This window comes from Anolis sagrei, chromosome 8 (genome assembly GCF_037176765.1).
Source record: "Anolis sagrei isolate rAnoSag1 chromosome 8, rAnoSag1.mat, whole genome shotgun sequence".
Classification (NCBI taxonomy): Eukaryota; Metazoa; Chordata; class Lepidosauria; order Squamata; family Dactyloidae; genus Anolis; species Anolis sagrei.
In genome coordinates, this window is record NC_090028.1 from 27,845,213 (window position 1) to 27,872,369 (window position 27,157).

The 27,157-nt window shown below is 45.1% G+C and overlaps 2 protein-coding genes across 2 annotated transcripts; one reads left to right on the plus strand and one right to left on the minus strand.

Annotated features, from left to right (window-relative positions):
* Positions 1–6,939: 6,939 nt before the first annotated feature.
* LOC132783061 (probable G-protein coupled receptor 21) lies at positions 6,940–10,392 on the plus strand. The gene is made up of 2 exons (XM_067471170.1): positions 6,940–7,711; positions 10,049–10,392. The coding sequence occupies exons 1-2, from the start codon at positions 6,940–6,942 to the stop codon at positions 10,390–10,392; spliced, it is 1,116 nt and encodes a 371-aa protein (XP_067327271.1).
* A 2,199-nt stretch (positions 10,393–12,591) lies between these two features.
* LOC132783062 (sulfotransferase 2B1-like) lies at positions 12,592–26,902 on the minus strand. The gene is made up of 6 exons (XM_060788115.2): positions 26,557–26,902; positions 23,929–24,134; positions 21,576–21,702; positions 14,960–15,054; positions 13,304–13,484; positions 12,592–13,203 (listed from the first exon to the last, which is right to left on the minus strand). The coding sequence occupies exons 1-6, from the start codon at positions 26,693–26,695 to the stop codon at positions 13,088–13,090; spliced, it is 864 nt and encodes a 287-aa protein (XP_060644098.2). The 5' UTR covers positions 26,696–26,902; the 3' UTR covers positions 12,592–13,087.
* Positions 26,903–27,157: the final 255 nt, after the last annotated feature.

A 27,157-nucleotide genomic window follows, 5' to 3' on the forward strand; every position in this document is an offset into this window, starting at 1 on the left:
CAGAATTATTACTCTGAAAAACTTCATATATATATATATATATATATATATATATATATATATATATATATATAAGCTAATCACACACAATCACAGATATATTTATATATTTTCGGATAGTCCATTTACTGTTGCAAGTCCAAGTCATAACATAAAACATTAGGAAGTCATACAAAATCAGTTATAGGTTATTATGATACATGATTTTTTTTTAAACCTCCATACATTCAAATCTGAAATGCCAACCACAATATGGCCAAAGCTATAGCGGGCATAGCAATGTTTCTAATTTTAAGAGGCAAAGGAGTAAAAATAGCCGTTTCGTAAGGAACATACAGGAACGCATCTGCCGGGAAAGAGTTCCTTTTTAGACCTTGAGAATGTGATAATCGTGAGGCTCCGAAACCTACTTCTTGTGTGACAACCAAAAAGGACACTGCAAGGCCCAGGCTGGCATCCGGTTCATGATATATGTATCTGCATATTGCATAAGGCAGGCTGCACAAGCAAGGTAAATGGTTCAGCATGGCACAACATCCGTATTTTCATGGAAGAGTTGGGCATACAGATACCGCATTGTGTATTGCAATTGTGCATGATGCACATCCAATAGAACCCCATTCATTGGCATGTGTGGTGCAATTTCGATCTTCTCCACGGGAGTTGCATAGTATTTCTGTGTGCAAAAATCAATGCTATGGTAAGTGGATGTTGCTTTCCAGCTATACCATCTAATATAGTGTTTCTCAACATGGGGGTTGGGACTCCTGGGGGGGGGGGGGGTTGCCAGGGGGGTGTCAGAAGGGTCACCAAAGACCATCAGAAAACAGTGTTTCTAATGCATTTAGGAACACAATTATCTCTAGAAGTAGGTGAACTACATCTCCCCTAAATCAATGTCAATTCCTCCCAAATCTCTCCAGTATTTTCTGTTGGTCTTGCAGGTTCTGTGGGGGAAGTTTGGCCTAATTCTGTCGTTGGTGGGGTTCAGAATGCTCTTTGATTGTAGCTGAACTATAAATCCCAGCAACAATAACTCCCAAAGGTCAAGGTCTATTTTCCCCAAACTCTGCCAGTGTTCTTATTTGGGTAGAGTGAGTATTTGTGCCAAATTTGGTCCAGATCCATCATTGTTTGAGTCCACGGTGCTTTCTGAATGTAGGTGAACTACAATTCCCAAACTCAAGGTCAATGCCCACCAAACCCTTCCAGTATTTTCTGTTGGTCATGGGAGTTCTGTGTGCCAAGTTAGGCGCAATTCCATCGTTGGTGGAGTTCAGAATGCTCTTTGATTATAAGTGAGCTATAAATCCCAGCAACTACAACTCTCAAATGACAAAATCATTCCCCCCACAACACCACCAGTATTCACCTTTGGGCATATCAGGTATTTATGCCAAATTTGGTTCAGTGAATGAGAATACATCCTGCATATCAGATATTTACATTCATAACAGCAAAATTACAGTTATGAAGTAGCAATGAAAATAATGTTATGTTTGTGGGTCACTACAACATGAAGAACTGTATTAAGGGGTCGCGGCATTAGGAAGGTGGAGAACCACTACCTTAAGGCATGCAGAGGATATACTTGGAAGCATTTACTTGCAAATACAGTAGATTCTCAGTTAACCGGCACTTATGGGGATTGGCAGATTTTGGATAAATGTAGTGTCTGCTTGCCTGAGAGCTACTATTTAAAACAACAACAACAACAATAACACCTCTATCGCCCCGAAGGGACTTGTGGCAGCTTACATGGGGACCAAGCCCAATATAAGCAAGGTTGCAACGTAACACAATTAAAACCATATTTCAATTAAAACCATATAACAATTAAAATTGTTTAAAACCATATAATTAAACCATATAACAATCAACTATATTAAAACAAAACCAATACAATCTAATATATAATAAAGCATAACCAAACAGCAAGCAACCAATGGCCAATCGAAGTGGGCATGTGCAGATTTAAGACTAATATGGCAGGACAAGGGCTAGTGCAACATAAACTGTAAACATAAAATAGGCCTAACTAATACTACACCCTATATTATACCATACCATAACCTGCATTGACCTGATATTCATCTTGAAATACAGTCATTAAAAGCAAAAGAAAACAAACAAACACAAACTTGACTTGTTGTAATATGTTTTGCCAAAAAGCAGATTTTAATTTTAAATATTATTTGTTTGATTACTTTGCTGGTTGCCTGATTTCTGGCTAACTGAGAGCCTACTGTATTAATGCAAATAGTAATGAGCCTATAGGACCACATAATTCATAATTTGGAATGGCAGGTGATTCTGTGTCCGTCCCGCCACCTTTCTGGGCCTTTGCTGCCTCCCTGTGGCCCCAGGGAAGCTGCGCCCAACGTCTGCAAAGCTACCTCTCCAATTCCAGCTTTTTAAAATCCCCAATTAATTCCTCTTTTCGCCTCCTCCACCTTCCCACCCAAAGCCATTGGAGTGTCTGCTTTGGATGAGGCTGTATGCATGTTTGCAAATGGCTCTGCAACAAAAGAATAATCCCACACTCAGCGGAGCGCAAAATGATTTTCAAAGAGAGGGAAATAATTTCCTTTCAGCAGAAGCGTCTCCTTCGAAGGCCTCTTTCCAATACAAGGCGGTTGTCAACAAGTGCCTTTCGAGAGACAGATGCTCTTGAGCTGCATTTTACTCCCTTTAAGGTTCCCAAAACCAGAAGACAGAGGGATGGCCTTCCAAGGGGAAACCATGGCAGAAAAAGTAGGGGACTGCTCCCAAAATAAAAATTTTTCCCCTCACAATGACATTTTCCTTCCCTCTCCAAATTTCCTAACATTGTGTTGCCCCAAATGATTCGGCACAGCTGCTCAATCCCCGTTTCTATCCGCCTCTAGCGTCCCAGTTTGCCTTGAGTCAAAGGAGGTCAATGGAAACTCTACTCAATGGGCCCATATGAGGGGCGTTCATTAAAGATTTCCCTTGACCCACTTCTATTTATCACAGGAGGCTGAAACTACACATGTGTAATGATATATGTCTCTATAGGTTATGTGCCAATTTACAACCCAGAACTGATACCGGTCTTGATGTGACAGATGCGGAAGTGGTGTGAGGTTTGAGAATGGACCCAGTGGAAGACAGAGCAGTCCTCAAGTTCCTTTACTTGAAAGACCGCACACCAAAGGAGACATTCAATGAGATCAAAGAGGTTGATAGCGAAGATTCCCCATCATATGATGAAGTCAAGAACTGGCATCCTCAATTCCAATGTGGTCTGACTTCAGTGCAAACAGCTCCAATTCCAGGGTGACCCCATTCTGCTCTTGATGAACACACCATCCAGCAAGTGGAGGGCGCCATTTTGAAAAATTGCCACATAACCATTCACCACTGAGCCCAAAATGTTAAGATTAGTGTGGAAAAAAATCACCCAAGACCATCTTTACTTGCATAGGGTATCGACTTGCTGGGATCCCTCATTTCCCGGAGCTGGAATGAGTTGAATGCACTCAGGCTCTCTTGACAATGATGTGCCTTGGAAACCAGGAGGACTTTTCCAACAGACCAATCCCACAGGGTGAAAGCTGAGTCCATCACTCTGATCCTGAGACTCAAGTCCAGTCTATGCAATGGAACCATCCTGACTCACCGCCTCCAAAGAAGGCATGTGCCCAACTCTCAGCAGGCAAGGTCATGCTCACAGGATTTTGGGACCAGCACGGAGGAGTATGGATGGATTTCCTAGCAAAGGGGATCATTATCACTGGGGCAGACTATGCTTCACTGCTGTGGAAATTGTGGGAAGCCATAAAAACCGAGACAGATAGGGCATTTGCCTTCAGCAAGACAATGGCCCAGTTTACAACTCACCTGTTGCCCAAATGAAAGAAGCATGCTCTGTGGCTTTGACATTCCACCACATCCCCCTTCTTCACCCGACCTCGCACCATCGGACTTCCACCTCTTTCAAACAAGGAAGTTATTTTTTAAAGACAAGCATTTCTCAGGTGACGAGACTCTGATTTCTGAAGTCACAACGTGGCTTGTGGAGCAACCTATCGACTTCTACAGTTGCTTCAAAAGATAGGAGAAGTGTGTGTCCTGAGGTGGCACTGATGGAGAGGAGGACTCAGAACTGGGCCAAGTTTCATTTCTCTCAGCCCACAGGAAGTGGCTCAGGGGAAATCTTTAATGAACGCTTTGCAGAAATAATAATAACAACACACACCAATGGCCCAGAGGAGGTTACCTCAAATACTCCTGCAAATCGGGCAGAGCCCAAAAGAGAGGAGCTGATGGATAGGGTCTCCGTTTGCTGCCAGCTGCAATGGCTTGAAAAACAAGTTCAGAAAAGGAGATCAGAAAAGCCGCTTGTCAAAGAACAAGACCGCAGGGAGGCTTCCGGCCACATCTGGAGCACATTGCGCCAAACGTGTTCCCTTTCATCATGGAGGAGCTGGCCGCTCAAACATGTGTCCTGGGGCCACTTGAAAGGGACGCAGACCCATCCGCCCTTCGAAAGCCAGGAGGGACATTGCAGGCTCTCTCCCTCCCAATGTTGACCAGTTTTAGAGTCCAAATGCAAGCAGCTTAATAGGCAGAGCGACAAATACACCCTTTCTGGTTGGTATCAGCCGTCACATATTTTTCCTGTGAAGTGACTGCAAAAGGCCGTTCACTAATGCAAGCTGATTCCTTCTAGACCAATGGTTCTCAACCTGGGGGTCAGGACCCCTGGGGGAGGGGGGTTACGAGAGGGTTTCAGGTGGGTCACCAAAGACCATGGAGGACATGAAAGAAGCCTCCTCGCAGGATTGCAAGACATCCGGGCATCCCCTTGGCAACGTCTTCGTAGATGGCAGATTCTCTCGATCCAGAAGCAAACAGAAGTGTGTGTCCCGAGGTCCCAAGGTTTGTTTGTTTGTTCTGTCAAAAATGTAATACAACTGTCTGGTTGCCTGACACGATAAATAAATAAATACCAAATACCACAGGAATACACATATTTCTGATGGTCTTGAGAACCCTCTTGGCAGAAAAGGCTGAATATCCGTCTGCCTATCCTTCTCTTCCTTTTTGGTGTTGGTGAACTACAACTCCCAGAATTGAAAAATAGCTCGCCCCAACCCCACCAGAATTCAATAATGGCCTTGTAGGTAGTGTGCCAAGTTTGGAGCAGATCCATTGTGGGCTGGGTTCAGAGTGCTCTTTGACTGTAGTTGAACTATAAATCCCAGCAATTACAACTCCCTAATGTCAAGGTCTATTTCCCCCAAACTCTACCAGTGTTCACATTTGGGCATATTGAGTATTTGTGGCAAGTTTGGTCTAGATCCACCATTGTTTGAGTCCAGTACTCTTTGGAGGTAGGTGAACTACAACTCCAAAACTCAAGGTCAATGCCCACCAAGCCCTTCCAGTGTTTTCTGTTGGTCATGGGAGTTCTATGTGCTAAGTTTGGTTCAATTCTGTCATTGGTGGAATTCAGAATGCTCTTTGATTGTAGGTGAACTATAAATCCCAGTAACTACAACTCCCAAATGACAATCAACCCCCCCCCCCCCCCCCAACCAGTACTTGTACTATATTTGGTCCAGTGAATGAAAATACATCCCGCATATTGGATATTTACATTACGGTTCATAACAGTAGCAAAATTACAGTTATGAAGTAGCAACAAAAATAATGTTATGGTTGGGGGTCACCACAATGTGAGGATCTGTATTAAGGGGTCACAGCATTAGGAAGGTTGAGAACCACTGATCTAGGCAGCTGTTAATGTTTGGCTGTGATGCTAACAAGGACTGCAAAACCCACCTGACTGTGGGGCTTGTTCAAGTGTTTGCAGGACTAGAAGGCCTTTTACTCCTTAGGAGGGGAACTGTATTCGGATCCTGACCCCACTTGGTTGAGGAGGAAGCAAAAGAGAGAATGTTATGAATTGAAGTAAGTAAGAGTGCTGCCTTGGCTATGATCACACCCATGTGCTATTTTAGAGACTTCTTGAAGTTCAAACACAAAACCCACAATGCATGCAACACTTCCATTGACATTTGTCAAGATGTTGCAAATTCAAATTGTTTTTGCTCTGACACATAGCAAGGAAAAGTTACTATTCTGGGAGCTACTTTTCCAAACTCTTCCCTGTTCTCTAAAGTGGCAATTGCCCTTGTTACACCTGATGCAGGTGCAGGGGATGAACATGTGTCCCTTTCCAGGTGTTGATGGACTACCATTCCCATCATCACTCAGCATTGAGTGGTGGCCTTTAGATGGTAATTGGGCCTCTATTCTGGCAATGCAATGTTTCTGAAGGTGACAACCAAGGAGAAGGCAGCAGAACTGTTGAAAGCATGAAAAAGGGAGCCAACCTGGAAAGAGATGCCTCTATCCTATTCCCCGAATCGGCGAGCTTTCCCTTTGTGTTGACCCTCTCTCCAAGTCTTGCTCCAATGGGTGTTTTCTCCAGATTGTGGCCAGAATGACCCTCCTCGGTTCTTCCTTCCCCAAGTGGTGCCTGCAATCCCCATTGGAGAAGTCCTCCTTCCAAGGAGGCTACTTAAGACCCTACTCCACGGAAGCCTGGGTTTCCCAAAGGCCTCCCAGGTGTGCTCTTCTCCAGCCATGTTCCCCATCGGCCCCTTTGGTTGCCTTGTGCTGCTCCTCCACCCAAGAAGCCCTTTTGCCTTTGAGATGGAGAGATGGAATGAGACGGAGGTGCCCTTGAATGAAAGCCGGTCACTTCCATTGCCCAGAGAAGGGGACCTGGAAAGGCGGAGGGACCCCACATTGAAAGGTGGGCCCTTGAGTTGGGAGGAAGTGACCCAAACTGGAAGGACAGTGTGGAGACACTGGGAGGAACCCCCTTCGGAGGTTGACCATCCCTGGAGGTGGGCACCATGCCTCAATGGCAATGCCCTTCATCATCAATGTAGGAGCTGGGTGATGAAGGTCAGTATCGTTTGTGCCTTGGGGTTGTTGGTCACAGTAGCCAATGGGACCGTCATTGTTGTGGTGGCCTCTTCAGTGTCCGGCTGGAGCCACAGTAGCCGCTTGGCCCTGCTCTCCCTGGCTTTGGCCGATGCTGCCTTGGCTGTGCTGGTGGTGCCGCTCAACCTCTACGTGGGCTTGGCCACAGGGCCAATGGCCAAAGAACGGTTGGCAGAAGGTGGAGAAGGGGCCAGCTCTTACTGCCGTCCGGTGGCCTTTGTCAACTCCACCATATTCAGCACTTCCTTATACTCCTTGGCTGGAGTCTCCCTTGAACGTTATGTTGCTGTCTTCTTCCCGCTGCACTACAGCCGCCTCTTGAGCCGCAAAAGGGTGGCTTGGCTCATTGCCATGGCCTGGTTGGTACCGGTCATCATCTTGGCACCCTTGGCCATGCCAGGACCTTTGGCCGTTCTCCAAGTCCGTTTCTCATCAGCAGCCTTGTTGTGTGAACCAGACTACGGCTCCAACATGGCTTACTCCTTGTTGATTTTGGGCACCATTTTCTGCCCGGCCGCCGGGCTCATCACCTTTGCCAACCTGCGGCTCTGGATGGCGGCTCGCTCCCAGCGTCAGCGAAGCAAAGGCATAACTTTGGCAGAGAAAGGATCCGGGCCCAAGAAGCTCTGCTCGCTCCAGATGGACGCTGCGGCTCGAATTCTCTTGCCGGTGGTCATTGCTTTCTACATCTGCTGGACTCCCTGCATTGCCATTATCCTGTACAATTGTGAGTAAACTAAGGCAAAGGGTCTGGGGCCTTGTTAGGGAAGGGGATGGCAGAATAGCAAAAAAACATTGCCCCCAAATGACTGCAAAGCAAAAGAACAAGTTCCTTTTTCCAGTTACGAGCTTGGACTGACTTATCATACACTCCAATTGCCCCGATTACTTTTTTGCTGTCATACTTTCTGATCTGCTTCGACAATGCCCCAGTTTCTCTTGTTTTCCCTCTTTAATCTCATCTTACTTCAGTTTGCTGCAAACTGGCTTCAAAATGCCAATGCAAATTTGAGTTCATGAACTCACCGGGACCCCACAGTGGCACAGTTAAACTGCTGAGCTGCTGAACTAGCTGACCAAAAAGTTGGTGGTTTGAATCTGGGAAGCAGAGTGAGCTCCCGCTGTTAGCCCCAGCTTCTGTCAACCTAGCAGTTTGAAAACATACAATGTAAGTAGATCGAGAGGTACCGCTCTGGCAGGAAGGAACGGCGCTCCATGCAGTCATGCTGGCCACATGACCTAGGAGGTGTCTATGGACAACACCATTTGGCTTAGAAATGGAAATGAGCACACACACCCTCCCCCCACCCCCACCCCCAAGAATTAGACATGACTGGATTTAATGTCAAGGGAAAACCTTTACTGAACTCTTCAGGGAAGAGAAAGTGGACACTTGCCCTTCCCAGTTGTCCCAGGCAAAAGCAAACTGCTGCAGCCTCTTTTGGCTTGCTTCTTCTTCCTCATAGATAGCTTTGGCCATCTTGATCCCATTCATCAGATCCTAGAGTTGGAAGAGACCCCAAAGATTATCTGATCCAACTCCCTGCCATGAAGGAACACACAATCAAAGCATCCCAACAGATGGTCGTCTGGATATTGCTTGGCTTGGCATGTCCTAGTTTTGATCTGTGAGAGGTTGGGTGTTAATCTAAAAGACACAGAGCTCATTTTCAATGCTTTAAAACAGTGTTACTCAATCAGGCGGGGTCATGAGGGGGGTTTCAGAGGGGTTATCAAAGACCATCATGAAACATATATTTCAGATAATCTTAGGAACCCCTTTGACAGAGACGGCAGAAAATCTCTCTGCATGTCCTTCTCTTTCTCTTTGGAAACAGACGGCAAATCTGCTCATCAAAATCCCTCCTCCGCTGTGATTGTCTGGCCTCTCAGCCAAGGGGAGGGCTGTTTCTGAGACTCCAAGTGAACAGGGGAGAGCGGGCATGCTTGGTGCATGGCAATATAGTGTTCATGTTCAGGTGAAGGAAGGCGTGTGAGGTTGGAGAGAGGCAAACTCAAGGTCAATGCCCACCAAACCCTTCCAGTATTTTCTGTTGGTTGTTGGGAGTTCTGTGTGCCAAGTTTGACCCAAGTTCAGAATGTTCTTTGATTGTAGGTGGACTATAAATCCCAGCCACTACAACTCCCAAATGACAAAATCAATCCTCCCCCCAACCCCACCACTATTCAAATTTGGGTATATCCAAAACTCCACGGACAATGGCCACCAAACCCTTCAAGTATTTCCTGTGGGTCGTGGGAGTTCTGTGTGCCAAGTTTGGTTTAATTCCATCATTGGTGTAGTTCAGAATGCTCTTTGATTGTAGGTGAATTATAAATCCCAGCATGGTATGCATGCGCAGGCGAGAAAGAGCGTACAAGGCTGGAGGAAGGCAAACTCAAGGTCAGTGCCCACCAAACCCTTTAAGTATTTTCTGTTAGTTGTGGGAGTTCTGTGTGTCAAGTTTGACCCAACTCTATCTTTGGTGGAGTTCAGAATGCTCTTTGATTGTAGGTGAATTATAAATCCCAGCATGGTATGCATGTGCAGGCAAGGAAGAGCGTACAAGGCTGGAGGGAGGCAAACTCAAGGTCAATGCCCACCAAACCCTTTAAGTATTTTCTGTTAGTTGTGGGAGTTCTGTGTGTCAAGTTTGACCCAACTCTATCTTTGGTGGAGTTCAGAATGCTCTTTAATTGTAGGTAAACTATAAATCCAGCCAACTATAACTCCCAAATGACTAAACCAATCCCCCTCAACCCCACCAGGATTCAAATGTGGGCATATCAGTGCCAACTTTGGTCCAGCGAATGAAAATACATCCTGCATATCAGATATTTACATTATGATTCACGACAGCGGCAAAATGACAGTTATGAAGTAGTAACAAAAATAATTTTATGGTTGGGGGTCACCACAACATGAGGAACCATATTAAGGGGTCGCGGCATTAGGAAGGTTGAGAAACACTCCCTTAAAAGTAAAAGATATCTGGCTCCAATGCTGTTTCTGAACCTTGGCAAAATGGAACTGACCTAATGCCTTTTTTCCGTCTTTTCGCAGCAGTCACCCACAAGAGGGTTCACGAATGGGCCGAGTTTGTGGCCTTGTGGCTCCCCATTGGCAGCGGCCTCCTCAACTGCTTTGTCTATTTCTGGGTCAACCGTAACTTCAGGCAGAAGCTCCAGAAGGTCAGCCAAGCGCTGTGCCAACCCTGTTGCAAGGCCCAGCAGGACCAGTGGCCACCTCGCTTGCCCACCCTCAGTGCCTTTGTGGATGGCCAGAAGTCCCTGAGCCCCTTCCCCGGTTCCTCCCGAAGCACCTTTTCTTCTTCCAAGAACCTCAGGCGCTGCCAAGAACGGGACAACATAACAGACCTCCAGCAGCAAGGACCAGATCCCTCTTGATCTTTAGTGGCTTTGGGGTTTCTGGTGGATCACCATCAGTGGATCTCATGGTTGAAAAAGAATTGATGGGGCAATCAGTTGCAAGGGTACTTTTGGAAATGGACATGCCCTTCCTTATGAATGCAACCCGTTTCTACGCCTCTCTAGTCATTTTCTCCCTTTTCCCCACTTTATTCCATTTGTATATACAAAAATTTTAATGACTTGGACTGAGAATAGAGAATTGGATGGAAGAAACTGCACAATTCTTGTGCCACGGCTCCACTTTCACTGCCACGGTTGCATCATCGAAATCATAGGACTTGCTATTGAAGCAGCACTTAAAAGTTCTCAACTGGAGAGATCTAGTTCCCCCAGAACTGCAAATCCCAGGACTCCATGGCATTTAAAGTGGAATCACAGCACTTTGTCTTCCTTTCTATCTCCTATTTCCTCCATCTCTTGTTTACATGCACATTTCTCAAATATTCTTGGTCTGGGTTTATGTAGGTTTTTCGGGCTATATGGCCATGTTCTAGAAGCATTCTCTCCTGACATTTTGCCTGCATCTATGGCAAGCATCCTCAGAGGTTGTGAGGGTGTTTGCCAAAGATAAAGATGAAACGTCAGGAGAGAATGCTTCTAGATCATAGCCATATAGCCCGAAAAACCTACAACAATCCAGTGATTCCAGCCATGAAAACCTCCAACAATATATTCTTGGTGTGTTGTTACATGGAGAGCAATATATTAAGGATGATGATGATTGGCTGCAAGGGAAATTGGAATAGCATTTCCAGCAGGGCGTCCGTTCGGAAAAACAAGCTGCGATCACTATGGATTGCCAATAACTTATTTTATCTGGCTTTTCCTTCCCTTCTTTCACGCACAATATTTCCACTTTTCCCCTTCTCTCAGTCTGGGCTTCGTTCCCATTTGGAGAAGTAATACAATTTTTTTTAAAAAATGCGGTCCAAAGCTTTTAAACATTCCCTGTTGTGAGCTGGAGTTTTCTGTTCAAATCCCAGCTCTCTTTTCCCTCTCTTTCTTGCTAATACGCTTTCCCCCTTTTCGTCCTGTGTAAAGTGAATATGAAAAAAGTGAACAAATTAAAGAAAAATAAAGATGGTGTTTTGAAATAAACTTATGCTTAGGGTCTCTTTGGCACTGGGGCCTCAAGGCCTCTTAAAGAGGCATTCATAGGGTCTGGCTTTGGGGTCACAGAAACAGAGAATTGGAAGGGGCACCCAAAGGCCATCAAAACCAACCCTTCTGCCACAAAGGAAGGCAACATCAAAGCCCTCCCAACAGATGGCCATCCAGTCCCAAGGAGACTCCACTAGATTTGGAAGGGGGTATCCAAATGCCATTGAGACCAACCCTTCTGCCACAAAGGAAGGCAACATCAAAGCCACAAAGGAAGGCAACATTAACAGATGGCCATCCAGTCCCAAGGAGACTCTACTAGAGTTGGAAAAGGTACCCAAAGGCCATCGAGACCAACCTTTCTGCCACAAAGAAAGGCAACATCAAAGCCCTCCCAACAGATGGCCATCCAGTCCCAAGGAGACTCCACTAGAGTTGGAAGGGGTACCCAAAGGCCATTGAGACCAACCCTTCTGCCACAAGGGAAGGCAACATCAAAGCCCTCCCAACCGATGGCCTTCCAGTTCCAAAGAGACTCCACTAGTGTTGGAAGGGGTACCCAAAGGCCATCGACACCAAAACTTCTGCCACAAAGGAAGGCGACACCAAAGCCCTCCCGACAGATGGTCATCCAGTCCAAAGGAAACTCCACTAGTGTTGGAAGGGGTACCCAAAGGCAATTGAGATGAACCCTTCTGCCACAAAGGAAGGCAACATCAAAGCCCTCCCAACTGAAGGCCATCCAATCCCAAGAAGACTCCACTGGATGGGGTACCCAAAGGCCACTGAGACCAACCCTTCTGCTACAAAGGAAGGCAGCATCAAAGCCCTCCTGACAGATAGCCATCCAGTCCCAAGGAGACTCCACTAGTGTTGGAAGGGGTATCCAAAGGCCATCGAGACCAACCCTTCTGCCACAAAGGAAGGCAACATCAAAGCCCTCCCGACAAATGGCCATCCAGTCCAAATGAGACTCTCCGAGAGTTGGAAGGGTACTCAAAGGCCATCAAGACCAATCCCATTCTGCTAGTCAGGAACACACCTATGAAAACCTCTCGACAGATGACCATCCAGTCTCTTTTTAAAGACCTTTAGAGAAGGAAACTCTACTACATTCTGAATGCTGGAGTTGGGAGGAATTCCAAGAGCCATATACTTTGACCCCTTGTTTATATGCAGGAAGACACAATCGAAGCCCTCCCGACAGATGGCCATCCAGTCAAAGGAGGCTCCACTAGAGTTGGAAGGGTACTCAAAAGCCATCGAGACCTTTGAGTACCCTTGCAGGAAGGCACACTCAAAAGCCTCATGATAGATGGCCATCCAGTCTCTGATTAATGGAGGAGGATACTCCAACAAACTTTGAGGCAGAATAGTCTCTTGTTGCATAGCTCTTGTCATCAATAGGTTCTTCCTAAGTATGAGTCAGAATCCCTTTTCATTGGATCCTTGGCCATAAATGGTTGGGAAATCCTTTTGCGAATCATTGTGCTTGTCAGATATGGCAACCCTTGGTGAGATCTAACATGATGAATTTGGAGTTTGAAAGGGTCCTCCATCCTGCTGTGGGTCAGTCCATAACCCATTGGAAATGCTTGGCTTGGCCTCCCAATTCCTCCTGGAATTTCGTATTGAAGCGTTCACTCAGCGGGGCAGAGAAGTGGTTCTTCCAGTCTCCAGCGATGCCTGAAAAGGGCACAAGGATGGGTCAAACCTGCCGGGCATCTGCTTGATTGAGCCAAGACCAGTTGGGCATTTCTCGAGTCTCCCCAACCCATCTGCTCACCTTTCCTCATGAACTGGCCCTTGCTGGTGTCCAAGATCTCCTTGGGGATCAGGGTGGTGTTCACCATGGTGTTCTTGCTCATGGAGGCAAAGCTGCAGTGCATCCGGATGGACTCAACCAGGCCCGGCTTCATGGGGAGGCCCAGGAAAGCAGACAGTCGCTCCACGCAGCCTTCCAAGTCCTGCGACAGAGAAGGAGAAGGAAAACAGTTAGCGGGTGAATTCACTCTGCGGCAGATAAGGATCTACAGATAAGGATTTATCATAGGATCCTAGAGTTAGAAGGGACCTCCAAAAGCCATCCAGTCTAACCCTTTTCTGCCTGGCATCCAGTCTAACCCTTTTCTGCCATTGGCTTTTTTAGGTTCCGCATTACAGTGCTGACTCATGTTGAGCTTGTGTTAGAATCAGTGTTGGAAGGGATCCCAAGAGCCATTCTGCCAGGTAGGACAACACCATCAAAGCCCTCCTGACAGATGGCCATCCAGACTCTGCTTAGAAACCCCCAGAGAAGGAGCATATTCCACTACTGAGTTGCTGTTAACTTGAAAGGCCATGGATCAATGCTATGGGACCCTGGGAGTTGTAGTTTCCTAAAGTCTACATCCTCTGGATGCATCCACACCATGCAATGAATGCCATTTGACACCGCTTGAGTGGCCACGGCTCAATGCTTTGGGACTTTAGAAGCTGTAGTTTTCCAAGGACCTTAGCCTTTGTCAGGATTAATTTAGTTATGTATGTGTTTTTCAATGTGGGCACCACAATTGAAGAGAGATATTGACAAGCTGGAATGTGTCCAGAGGAGGGCAACTAAAATGATCAATTGTCTGGAGAACAAGCCCTATGAGGAGCGGTTTAAAGAGCTGGACATGTTTAGCCTGAAGAAGAGAAGGCTGGAAGGAGACATGATAAGGGCCAGGGATCAAGATGTGATGGGAAGGAGGGAGAAAGCTTTTCTGCTGCCTTGGAGATTAGGCTGCAGAACAATGGCTTCAAACCACAAGAAAGGAGATTCCATCTGAACATTAGGAAGAACTTCCTGACTGTGAGAGCTGTTCAGCAGTGGAACTCTCTGCCCTGCAGTGTGGTAGTGGCTTCTTCTTTGGAAGCTTTTCAACAGAGGCTATGGCCATCTGTTGGGGGTGCTTCGTATGCAATTTTCCTGCTTCTTGGCAGGGGGTTGGACTGGATGGCCCACGAGGTCTCTTCCAACGTTATGATTCTAACATATATATTAAGTGGGTGGTTTTTGTGATGGAGAGGGGGTTGGTCTAGATGACCTCGATGGTGCCACAACGAGAATAATATAATGTTGGGGGCCACCACAACATGAGGAACTGTATTAAGGGTTCGCAGCATTAGAAAGGTGGAGAAACACTAGCCACTAGACTTCTCTTGATACAGCCTAGAATCGCATTGGCCTTTTTAGCCGCCACATCACACTCTTGGCTCATATTCCACTTGTGGTCCACTAAGGCTCTCAAGTCAAGTCCAAGTCTAGACTGTAAAGGAAGACCCTTAATCCCTTTGAGCTCACCTTGAAACACCCACAACGCACTCATTTGACAGTGTGGATGCACCATAAGCGCAACACTCCCAACTCATCCCTTAAATATAGGAATTGGCCAATCTACCCACCTGCGGTCGCACTCACCTGGTGCAGCTCCTCGTAGGTGAAGTAGGTAATGTTCAATTCGTCCTGGCAGCTCAGCCAGCCTTTGATGTGTTCGAACCATGATCCGTAGTGTACTGGGGGGAGAGACAAGAAGGTAAAGAGCGAGGTGCACCTTTTACCCCCCTCGGCAGAGTCACGCCAGGCTCCTACGCTGGGAATGTGCTGGCACCTTTCCCTCCCATCATCGTGCGGCTCTTGTTATTCATTCGAGTGAAAACACGGAAATGTTCCAAGGACACGAAGCGCCGTGACTCAAGAGCCATCGCTAATGCAGAGAGCGGGAGCAAAGGGCCCCCATTAGACAAAAAGAGGAGAGAATCATCAGGTGCATCTACACTGTAGAATGAATGCCCTTTGGCATGACTTGAATTGTCACGGCTCGATGCCATGGGGCCCTGGGAGTTGTAGTTTCCCAAGGTCTACGTCCTTCTTTGATTGCATCTACACCATAGAATGAATGTCATTTGACACCACTTGAATGGCCATGGCTCGATGGTATGGGACCCTGGGAGTTATAGTTTCCCAAGGTCTATATCCTTCTCTGGATACATCCACACTGTACAATGGATGCCATTTGGTACCACTCAAATGGTCATGGCTTAATGCTATGGGACCCCAGGAGTTGTAGTTTCCCAAGGTCTACATATTTCTCTGGGTGCATCCACAGCATACAATGAATGCCATTTGGCACCACTTTAATGGCCATGGCTCAATGCTATGGGACCCTGGGAGCTGTAGTTTCCCAAGGTCTATAACCTTATCTGGGTGCATCCACACCTTAAAATGAATGCTATTTGGCACCACTTGAATTGCCATGGTTCAATGCTATGGGACTCTGGGAATTATAGTTTCCCAAGGTCTACATCCTTCTCTGTGTGCATCTACACCATATAATGAATGCCATTTGACACCACTTGAATGGCCATGGATCAATGCTATGAGACCCTGGGATTTGTAGTTTCCCAAGGTTTACAACCATCTCTGGCTGCACCCACACCATAGAATGAAGGCCATTTGACACCACTTGAATGACTATGGCTCAATGCTATGGGATCCTGGGAGCTGTAGTTTCCTAAAGTCTACATATCTCTCTGGATACATCCACACCGTACAATGAATGCCACTTGGTACCACTTTAATTGCCATGGTTGAATGTTATGAGACCCTGGGATTTGTAGTTTCCCAAGGTCTTTATCCTTCTCTGGGTGCATCCACACCATGGAATGAATGCCATTTGACGCCACTTGAATTCCCATGGCTCAATGCTATGAGACCTTGGAAGTTGTAGTTTTTCAAGGACCTTAGCCTTGCTCTGTCAAAGGATGCATCTATACTGCAAAAAAAAAAATGTAGCATGACCTCCACTTTAACTGCCGTGGTTCAAAGCTATAGGATTCTGAGAGTTGTAGTTTGGCAGAGAAGGCTAGAGACCTTGGAAAACTACAACCCCCAGGATTTCTTAACCTCAAGACATGGCAGTGAAAGTGATGCCAAAACTACATTTGTTCTACAGTATGGATAATCCCTTTGGCAGAGAAGGTTAGACCTTGAAAAACTACAATACTCAGGATCCGATAGCATTGGTGAATCACAGGGTGAATTTACACTGTAGAATGAATGTTGCTTGATACCATTTCAGCCACCATGGCTCAAAGCAATGGGACCCTTGGAATTGTAGTTTCCCAAGGTCTGTCGCTTTGGAAATGCAACTCTCCAGAATTATAATCCAACACTCAAAACACTAAGAAATCTGTTTGTCTCTCATAATTACCAGTCCTACAATATGTTGTTGTTGTTATGTATCTTTGATTCCTTCCTCTTGGCATTTCAGGTGTAGACCGTAAAGAACATTGTACAGCTGTTTGTATGTTGGCATGACAACCTAGAATGGTTATTTTTATGCTGGTTTTAAAGAATGGAAAAATAGCGTGCATATGGGTGTGTTTTTAAAGCAGCACCGAGCATGGCAAAATAGGACAAATATGAATATTTAGAATTTTTCTCAGAAAGAACGGCTTGGAAAAGAAGGGAAAATCCACAAATTCCTAGGCACGAAACTCCCTGTTTATCATGCCAAAACCTACTAAAGTGGACTTTTCTTTCCAGTTTGCATCTGCAATGAGGTTTTTCCAAGGTCTGAAGGGGAAATAAAGTCAAAATAAATACAATTCAGAGTGAAGCGCAGTTCTCCATTTGGGTGGAGTCAGTATAATTGGAAACGTATGTCCCAAAAGCCCTGCTCCACTAAAAGTTCATGGCACCATATTATCTTAGGTCGTATCTACATTGTTGAATGAATCCAGTTTGAATTGCCCAGGCTCCATGCCATGGAATCCTGGGATTTGAGGTTTGGTGAGGAAACAGCACTTGGGGAGAGAAGGACTTTGGAAAACTACCGCAGTGAGTCGCCCCTGGGCTGAGAACTGCAGTATATAAGCAAAGTAAATAAATAAAAATAAATAAATAAAACTACAACTCCCAGGATTCCATAGCATTGAGCCATGGAAGTTAAAGTGGAGTCGAACCGCATTAATTTAACAGTGTAGATCAGCGTTTCTCAAGCTGTGGGTGAGGACCCCTATGTGGGTCAAGACGGGTTTCAGTGGGGTTGCCAAAGACCATCAGAAAACATATATTTCTGATGGTCTAAGGAACCCTTTTTGGCAGAGAAGTTTGGTCCATATCTATCATTGTTTGAGTCCACAGTGCTCTCTAGATGTAAGTGAACTACAACTCCAAAACTCAAGGTCAGTGCACGCCAAACCCTTCCAGATCTATCATTGTTTGAGACCACAGTGCTCTCTAGATGTAGGTGAACTACAACTCCAAACCTCAAGGTCAATGCCCACCAAACCCTTCCAGATCTATCATTGTTTGAGTCCATAGTGCTCTCCAGATATAGGTGAACTACAACTCCAAAACTCAAGGTCAATGCCCACCAAACCCTTCCAGATATATCATTGTTTGAGTCCACAGTGCTCTCTAGATGTAGGTGAACTACAACTCCAAACCTCAAGGTCAATGCCCACCAAACCCTTCCAGATCTATCATTGTTTGAGTCCACAGTGCTCTCTAGATGTAGGTGAACTACAACTCCAAAACTCAAGGTCAATGCCCACCAAACCCTTCCAGATCTATCATTGTTTGAGTGCACAGTGCTCTCTAGATGTAGGTGAACTACAACTCCAAAACTCAAGGTCAGTGCCCACCAAACCCTTCCAGATCTATCATTGAGTCCACAGTGCTCTCTAGATGTAGGTGAACTACAACTCCAAAACTCAAGGTCAATGCCCGCCAAACCCTTCCAGTATTTTCTCTTGGTCGTGGGAGTTCTGTGTGCCAAGTTTGGTTCAAATCCATCGTTGGTGGAGTTCAGAATGCTCATCGATTGTAGGTGAACTATGAATCCAAGCAACTACAACTCCTAAATGACAAAATCAAAACCAGTATTCAAATTTGGGCATATTGAGTATTTGTGCCAAATTTGGTCCAGTGAATGAAAATACATCCTACATACCAGATATTTACATCATGATACATAACAATAGCAAAATTACAGTTATGAAGTAGCAACAAAAATAATTTTATGGTTGGAGGTCACCACAACATCAGGAACTGTATTAAGGGGTCGTGGCATTAGGAAGGTTGAGAAACATTAGTGTAGATGCACCTTTAGAATGGGAAGGATCCCCAAAGGGCATGTAGTCCAACTTCTTGCCATGCAATGCACACCTTCACAAGTCACTAACAGGTTTGCATTATTATTATTATTATTATTATTATTATTATCATCATCATCATCATCAAAGCAGGATCACAGCTGCTGTATTGCTTTTTAAGCATGGGGATGGACCAGGAAAATGAGTATTATTATTATTATTATTATTATTATTATTATTAAATGTATATTTATACCTGTAAAGAACCTCCGCCACTGGTAATGAAGCTGCCACCCAATTATAGAGAGACGCTACCAACTAGTGAGGAAGCGCCTAGGTTTAGGAGAAAGGAGCCACTGATTTGTAAAAGGCTCTGGTATTAAAGGCTCTGTTTGTGTTGTGAGGTAATTTTGGTAGAGTGGGTGCAACGAACGTAGAATTAATGGAGATGAGGCAGTTTAAAAAACCAAAGAGAACAAGTTTATTTTTAAACAAAGCGTATGGTTGCAGTATGAAGATGTTAAGCTTGGCAAATACTTGATGGTTACATGTAACTTGGTTGCGATACAATTCAGACTTTCGATGTTACAACTTATGAACTCTTGCTGTGGTGAAGCGCTTTATTAACCAGTGTTTCCTGCAATGAATAGTCTTTCTGTTTGATCTATACTTGATCAAATCACAGATCTCCAGTCTTCCTCCGACTAGCGATCTTAGCAAGCCTCTGTTAGTTCTTTCTAACTAAAGCAATTAACAAGGTTTTCCCCTTCAGCTTCCTAGCTGAAGAAATCTCTACTATTCACGAACACTAAAACCTGGCTCTTCACCTCTTCACTCCTCAGAGTCTCAAACTTGACTCTGCTGCTCTCTCAGAGTCTTTTCCCTGACTCTGCTGCTCTCTCAGAGTCTCCTCCTCTGACTGACTCTAACTGTCACTTTTTTAAACCTTCACTCTCTAAGCTCCTCCCACCTCCTCTTCTACCTCGTTTCCATGGTAACACATTTCTCACAGCTAGGCCGCTCCAGCCTTAGGGCAACCAATTCAAACATAAATACAGTTATAAGCATATTATTATAAACACTTCTGTACAATACCATACTTTCATCTCTTAAACAACACTTACAACACTAAAAACTGTACAAAGTCTTCCCCCTATGACAACTAATATCATCCCCATAGCCTATTATTATTATTATTATTATTATTATTATTATTAGAAATGCAACAAGATGACTCCACAGCAGATACTCTGCTGGCTTTTGTATTGGATCACACTTCAGACACTTCCCAAGTGTCTAGGACTGTGTGATGTATCGGCGAATAATGCAAGCAGATCCCAGTAGGGTAGCCTTCTGCAGCTGGCAGATGGTAATTTTGTCAGCGCCGATTGTGTTTAAGTGCAGGCCAAGGTCTTTAGGCACTGCACCCGGTGTGCCGATCACCACTGGGACTACTTTTACTGGCTTGTGCCAGAGTCTTTGGAGTTATTATTATTATTATTAGAAATGCAACAAGATGACTCCACAGCAGACACTCTGCTGGCTTTTGTATTGGATCACACGTCAGACACTTCCCAAGTGTCTAGGACTGTGTGATGTATCGGCGAATAATGCAAGCAGATCCCAGTAGGGTAGCCTTCTGCAGCTGGCAGATGGTAATTTTGTCAGCGCCGATTGTGTTTAAGTGCAGGTCTTTAGGCACTGCACTCGGTGTGCCGATAACCACTGGGACTACTTTTACTGGCTTGTGCCAGAGTCTTTGGAGTTATTATTATTATTATTATTATTATTATTATTACTACTACTACTTAGGACCGTGCTTTAGCACAGCAGGTTAACCCCCAGTTGCAGTAAATCTTTTCAATTGAAAAGTTGGCAGTTCGAAGTCCGAGTCAGGGTGAGCCCTGAGTCCCCTTCGGTGCTGCACCTGTATCTTGGGAAGTCTGACTTGGCCATGGTAGTCTACACTCTGGTTACATCCCGTATAGACTACTGCAATGCTCTCTACATGGGGTTGCCTTTGAAGGCTATTTGGAAGCTTCAAATGATCCAGTACGTGGCGGCCAGGTTGCTAACAGGAGCGACGCTCAGGGAGCATACAACTCCTCTGTTGCACCAGCTTCACTGGCTGCCAGTTTGCTACTGGGCACAATTCAAGGTGTTGGCTTTAGCCTATAAAGCCCTAAATGATTCTGGCCTAGCTTACTTGTCCAAATGTATCTCTCCTTATGAACCACCTAGGACTCTAAGATCTTCTGAGGAGATCCTGCTTCTGGTCCTGCCTCCTTCACAGATGTGTTTAACGGGAACGAGAGACAGGGTCTTCTCAGCGGTGGCCCCTTGGCTGTGGAATGCTCTTCCCATGGATATAAGATCAGCCCCCTCCCTCCTGACATTCCGTAAGAAGGTTAAAACATGGCTCTTCAAGCAAGCTTTCACTAATGCAACATAATTAGATAAAGATGATATTCGGAACGATTTGACGATGCACTTGAATTACGACTTTAGCAAGGAGACGTTGAAGATGGCTTTGTATGGTTTTTATATTATATGTTAATGTTTTAATTGTATTTATAATCTGTTTTAACTTTTGTTTTATAGTTGTGAAGGCATCAAATTGTTGCCGATTGTGAACCGCCCTGAGTTGCCTTCAGGCTAAGAAAGGCAGTATATAAATGTGGTAAATAATAAATGAATAAATAAATTATTATTATTATTATTATTATTATTGAATCATAGAGTTGGAAGAGACCTGGTGGGACATCCAGTCCAACCCCCTGTCAAGAAGCAGGAAAATTGCGTTCAAAGCATCCCCAAACATTATTTCTCATACAAACATCCTGCTTTCTTCTCTTGAATGAGACTCAAAGCAGCTAACAGCATATAAAACTAATGTCAAACTTATTTTGGCATGACTACTTTGCGGAAAAGCATACCAGTGCCATCCAAGAACTTCTGGGCAAACTCCTCAAAGGAACCCGGATCAGGGAAAAAATTGGCCATCCGGCAGAAATGGTAATAGGAGACAGCCACATCTTTGGGGTTTCTGGCCACATAGATCACCTGCGGCAAGAAAAGACGAAAGATATCAACATTGCTGCTTCCAATCCAGACTTGAAAAGATAACGTTCCCAAAGTTTTCTTCCTGATCTGGGAGGAAAGACAGATTTCTCTGCAGCGGTTGGGAAATACTTGCAACTAAGGGTTCCTGAATTGAGGCTGTGGAGCATAAATTCCCATACAGGCAGCATTACCTGTTTGTTGTGCAAGTTTGCTCTTGTTTTGGATGGCAACATGGTGCATCTGCCTGGGCAAGCAAGTGTGCAATGGAAAGAGTCCTACTGCAATTTTTAGCAGGAACGCATGGCATTATTATTATTACTAGCTGTACCCGACTACACGTTGCTGTGGCCCAGTCTGGTTAAATGGAAAAGAAAGAAAAGAGTAAGAGGTGCTTTCTAATATATGTGATTTCACGATGCTTGTGGGTATACAATATTTTTTGTTGTTCCATATTTTTACCTGTCACAGTTGTGACATCTATAGAATAGTAGATGTGTGAAAACATAAAATGAGGTTTGGACTGGATCGCCTTTGGGGGTCTCTTCCAGATTTATGATATCTATCATGTGTGTTTGTACGTGTATGTATATAAGTGTGTGTACATGCATGTATGCGTGTGTGATATGGCTCCCTGGCCATCTGTCTGGAGGGCTTTGCTGGTGCCTTCTTGCATGGTAGAAGAGAGTTGGACTGGAATATCTTTGGGGGTCTCTTCCAGATTTATGATGTGTATATGTATGTGTGTGTGTGTGTGTGTGTATGCATATTTACACTGCCTGGCCATCTGTCTGGAGGGCTTTGCTGGTGCCTTCTTGCATAGTAGAAGAGAGTTGGACTGGATTATCTTTGGGGGTCTCTTCCAGATTTATGATGTCTATCTTGTGTGTGTGTTTGTGTGTGTGTGTGTGTGTATACACACACTGCCTGGCCATCTGTCTGGAGGGCTTTGCTGGTGCCTTCTTGCATGGTAGAAGAGAGTTGGACTGGATGCTCCCTTGGGGTCTCTTCCAGATCCGTCGTGTATGTGCATCTGAGTCTATCCTATCTATGGCTGGCTGGCCATCTGCCTGGAGGGCTTCTTGCCTGGCTTGCCTCTCCCTGCCCTCCCAAAGCCCCTCTCTCACCACTGCCTTGCAGACCTCCTCCTCGGCCTTCTCCATACAGTCCCTTCCAAAAGACCTTTGATGTCCCTGTCCTCCTCCTTTCCTTCCCATCAATGAGGCAACTGCCACTTGTGGCCTCGAGTGGGAAGAGAGTGCCAATCAATGGGTAAAGCGGGAGCTTTCTCCTCCAGCCAATGAGTAAGCACGGAGGGAGGGAGAGGGGGTGGTTCCGAGCATGGAAAATGTAAGGTTAAGAACCTTAGCAATTGCTTGGGTGTCCAGCAGATGGCGCTGGTTTTGAAGCAAAAGATGTTTTTACCTATCACAACAGGTGTGACATCTGTATAGTAGTTGGATTTCAGCAACCTTTAAACCTTTGCGTGTTCGATTGCTACACTGTGTCCAAATTTTGAAGCAATCGGTTAAGTATTTTGGGAGTTATGAGGTCACTCACAAATAGACATTTACATTTTATAGAGAGAGATTATTATCAGGTCTCACTTGGGAATGCACAATGACACATGGAATTGCATTAAATGTACAAGTGCACTTCCACCACTTTGAACAGAATGTGCTGCTGGACATGTACTGCACAATTAAATATGGGTTTTTCTGTGCAAAAATATATGCTTCTGGATCCTCCCAAACTACCCTGCTTTTTGCACCCAAAACCCACTTAGAATCCCACTGCTGCTCTTTTCTTCATGTTCTACAATAGAGACGCTATTGGAATAGAAAAGGATATTCTTTGCACCCCTCCAACTGGGAGCAAGAGGTCTCCCTCGGAATGGGTAGAAGCTGCCTATACCCCATTGTGACTGGTAATGATGGACAGCTTAATTAACCACGAATTGGCTCCGCTCTCTAATTCAAGCCTATGTCTAATTAATTCTACGTAGCAAAGCCTCCGGTTAAGCTTATGATGCACCAGGCATGCAAACAGATTTTAGGGGTGTGTGTGTGTGTGGGGGGGGGGGGGGGGAGACATCGTGCAATAATTGCATCCTTCACCGTGAGCAGAAGTAGACGAGGAAGTGACTGCTCACAGATTAAAGTATTCATACTTGCATGGGCATGATTCACACAAAGGGTTTGGAGGCACCTGTATTGACCGTTGACTCACCTTTGGTTTTGCTTTGGCCAAAGCCTCCTCCAGGGCTGGATAAGGCAGGTGGGTGGTGAGGAGCCGGGGACCCTTGGGCTCCATGAGGGTCCCCATGTAGAGGTGTTCCAGCCAAGGCAGGCGGGCCCAGTTGGGGATGGTCTTGGCTGGCTCAGGGTCCCCCTCGCTGTGGATGAAGGTCAGGATTTCCTGCATCCAGGTGGTCCCTGCAAGGAAGGGTGGGAGAGTTGAGGTGATTCATCCCACAAAGCTGGTAGAATCGTCTTCTTTGCATTGGCGTTTCGTGCCAAACTAAGCTAAATAATTTAATATGTTGTGACCTGCTTTGAATCTCATTCAAGAGAAGAGAGCATGATGTTTATAGCAGCAGCAGCAGCAATAATAATAATAATAATAATAATCTATATAAATAAAATGTAATGTTCATTTGTGGGATTAACATAATTAAAAAAAACCACTGGACAGATTGACACCAAATTTGGACACAATACATCTATCAAGCCGACGAGTGATCATCACTCATAAAACACCGAAAAACACAGCAGAAGGGACTTAAAAAGCCAAAAAACAAAAATTACATTACAGCGCATGCACAAACCCACACACATACATACACACACACATATATATATCTGCAACCACACATATACCCTAGGCTTGGGCGGTTTCGTTCGTTAATTTCGTAATTCGTTATTAATTCGTATTTAAATTAGCTTACGATCCAATATTGAGCCATGCAGGAATAGTGTGAGGGGTAAATTAGATTCGAAACAATTTTTTCAATTTATTTCGTAATTATTTTGGAATTATTTCGTAATAATTTTGGCATGTCTGGTGCAAGTTTTATAGTTGTTGTTTGTTTTATCACACCAACAGTCAACAACAGAGGGAGAGGGAAGCTTCAGAAGTTTCCCCTGTCCCATTTGGAGGTTTTTTTAGCATATTGCGCAATCGCGTCCGCCATTAACGAATCGATTCGTAATTATACGAAATTTCGTATATTTCGAAATTTTTAAAAGGAAAATTTCGGAATTATTTAAAAAAAAAACGAAACGCAAGGGCCCCCTAAAAACAAAACGAGTTTAGAACCAAATTTTTCCGTGGTTACCCAAGCCTAATATACACATATACACAAATATATACACACACAAAATACATATACACAGACTGGGCCACAGCAACGCATGGCAGGGGATGGCTAATAATAATAACAATAACAATAACAATAACAATAATAACAACAACTAGCCATTGGGATGATGGGAATTGTCACAGGGGGAAGGGTTTATACTGTTTTTAGTGTTGTGGGCAGTTCGAGTCTCATTTAAGAGAGGAAAATGTGATGTAAATATAAATTTAATAATAATGATAATGTATTGTTGAAGCCTTTCATGGCTGGAATCACTGGGTTGTTGTAAGGTTTTCGGGCTGTCTGGCCATGTTCCAGAAGCATTCTCTCCTTATGTTTCACTTCATCTATGGCAGGCATCCTCAGAAACTAGGAAAATGGGGTTTATATATCTGTGGAATGATATCAAGGATGGGAGATAGAACTCTTGTCTGTTGGAGTCAGGTGAGTGCCTTCAAGGCACAGGGGTTCTGTGTGGGAAGTTTGGTCCAATTCTGTCCTTGGTGGGGTTCAGAATGTTCTTTGATTGTAGGTGAACTAGCAAAATTACAGTTATGAAGTAGCAATGAAAATAATGTTGTGGTTGGGGGTCTCCACAACATGAGGAACTGCATTAAAGGGTCGTGGCATTAGGAAGGTTGAGAAACATTGACTCAGGACCCTTCCACCCATATATCCCAGAGCCTTCCACACAGCCCTATATCCCAGAACAGTAAAACAGAAAATCCCACAATATAGAATCATAGTATCAAAGAGTTGGAAGAGACCTCATGGGCCATCCAGTCCAACCCCCTGCCAAGAAGCAGGAATATTGCATTCAAATCACCCCTGACAGATGGCCATCCAGCCTCTGTTTAAAAGCTTCCAAAGAAGGAGCCTCCACCACACTCCGGGGCAGAGAGTTCCACTGCTGAACGGCTCTCATAGTCAGGAAGTTCTTCCTCATGTTCAGACGGAATCTCCTCTCTTGTAGTTTGAAGACATTGTTCTGTGTCTGCTTTGAAGTTGGCTATCTGAGTCCACACTCAGATAATGTGGGATTTTTTTTTGCCTTGATATTCTGGGATATAGGGCTGTGTGGAAGGGCCCTCAGAATATCAAGGCAGAAAACCCCACAATATCAGTTTTGAACTGGAATATTTGAGTCCACACTGCCATATATTCCAGCTCAAAGCAGATAATCTGGGATTTTATTCAGCTGTGTGGAATAAATTCCATAGCACTGAGCTGTAGCAATTAAAAGTAGTGTCGAGCTGTATTAATTTTGCAACATAAGTGGACTCTTTTGAGTTTCAGAAGTCTGAGCCTTCTCTGCCCAAGAGTGCCAGGGCCTCCAAAGTATACATCCCAGGACCTCATAGCCTTGAGCCATTGAAAGCTCAAGTGGAGACAAACTATTCACTCTGGTGGAGCAGCCAGCTGGCTAAACCACAAAGCATTGGGATGGAAGGATTGAAGAAGGCGAACGTGGGAACGGGTGAACACGTGTCAAGGCTTACCAGACTTGGGGTAGGTGACCAGGAGGACGTCGGAGGGTCGGAAAGGGAAGGAGGCGGCCGCTTGGAGCGAGTCTTGTGTGTGAAGGTGGCCAGGGAATTGGATTCCAAAGAAGGTCTCCGTTACAGCCAGGCGAGCCATGATGGCCAGGAAAGAAAGGAGGAGGAAGGAAAGAAGAAAGAAAGAAAGAGAGGAGGAGGAGGAGAAAGAAGCAGACGGAAGAATGGGGCAGGCGGAGCTACTAGGGGAGCCCTCCCTCTCCCCTCCCTCTCACCTTAAGCACCCCCACTTTGCCCCTCTTTGGACCCCAACTCTCTCCAAACTCCATCCTCCTCCGCCCACTTTGGAGACTTGTGCGTTTTTACGCAATTCGATCCTGGTGCGTTTTTACGCACGGCAAAAGCAACCAGCTTCACGAAGCCACGGGATCTAAACCATATAACTGGACTTTATCAAAGTTTGGCCAGCTCTAAACCAAGCTTCAGGGTCTCTCTCTGTGTCACTTAGGGACTACAGCGCCCAGCATCCGCATTGGGAGAGCTCTTCAAAGTCACTGTCCCTTGCGCTTTGAAGTTTTGTCTGAAGTGCTGCTTTGTTCCACAA

Excerpts from the sequence above, each read along its gene's own strand:
- LOC132783061 (XM_067471170.1), top strand. The coding sequence starts at position 6,940 with ATGAAGGTCAGTATCGTTTGTGCCTTGGGGTTGTTGGTCACAGTAGCC. Across the intron at positions 7,712-10,048 it reads TGCCATTATCCTGTACAATT|CAGTCACCCACAAGAGGGTT; the intron begins GTGAGTAAACTA and ends GTCTTTTCGCAG.
- LOC132783062 (XM_060788115.2), bottom strand. The coding sequence starts at position 26,695 with ATGGCTCGCCTGGCTGTAACGGAGACCTTCTTTGGAATCCAATTCCCT. Across the intron at positions 24,135-26,556 it reads GGTCACCTACCCCAAGTCTG|GGACCACCTGGATGCAGGAA; the intron begins GTAAGCCTTGAC and ends CCTTCCTTGCAG. Across the intron at positions 21,703-23,928 it reads TGGCCAAAGCAAAACCAAAG|GTGATCTATGTGGCCAGAAA; the intron begins GTGAGTCAACGG and ends TTCTTGCCGCAG.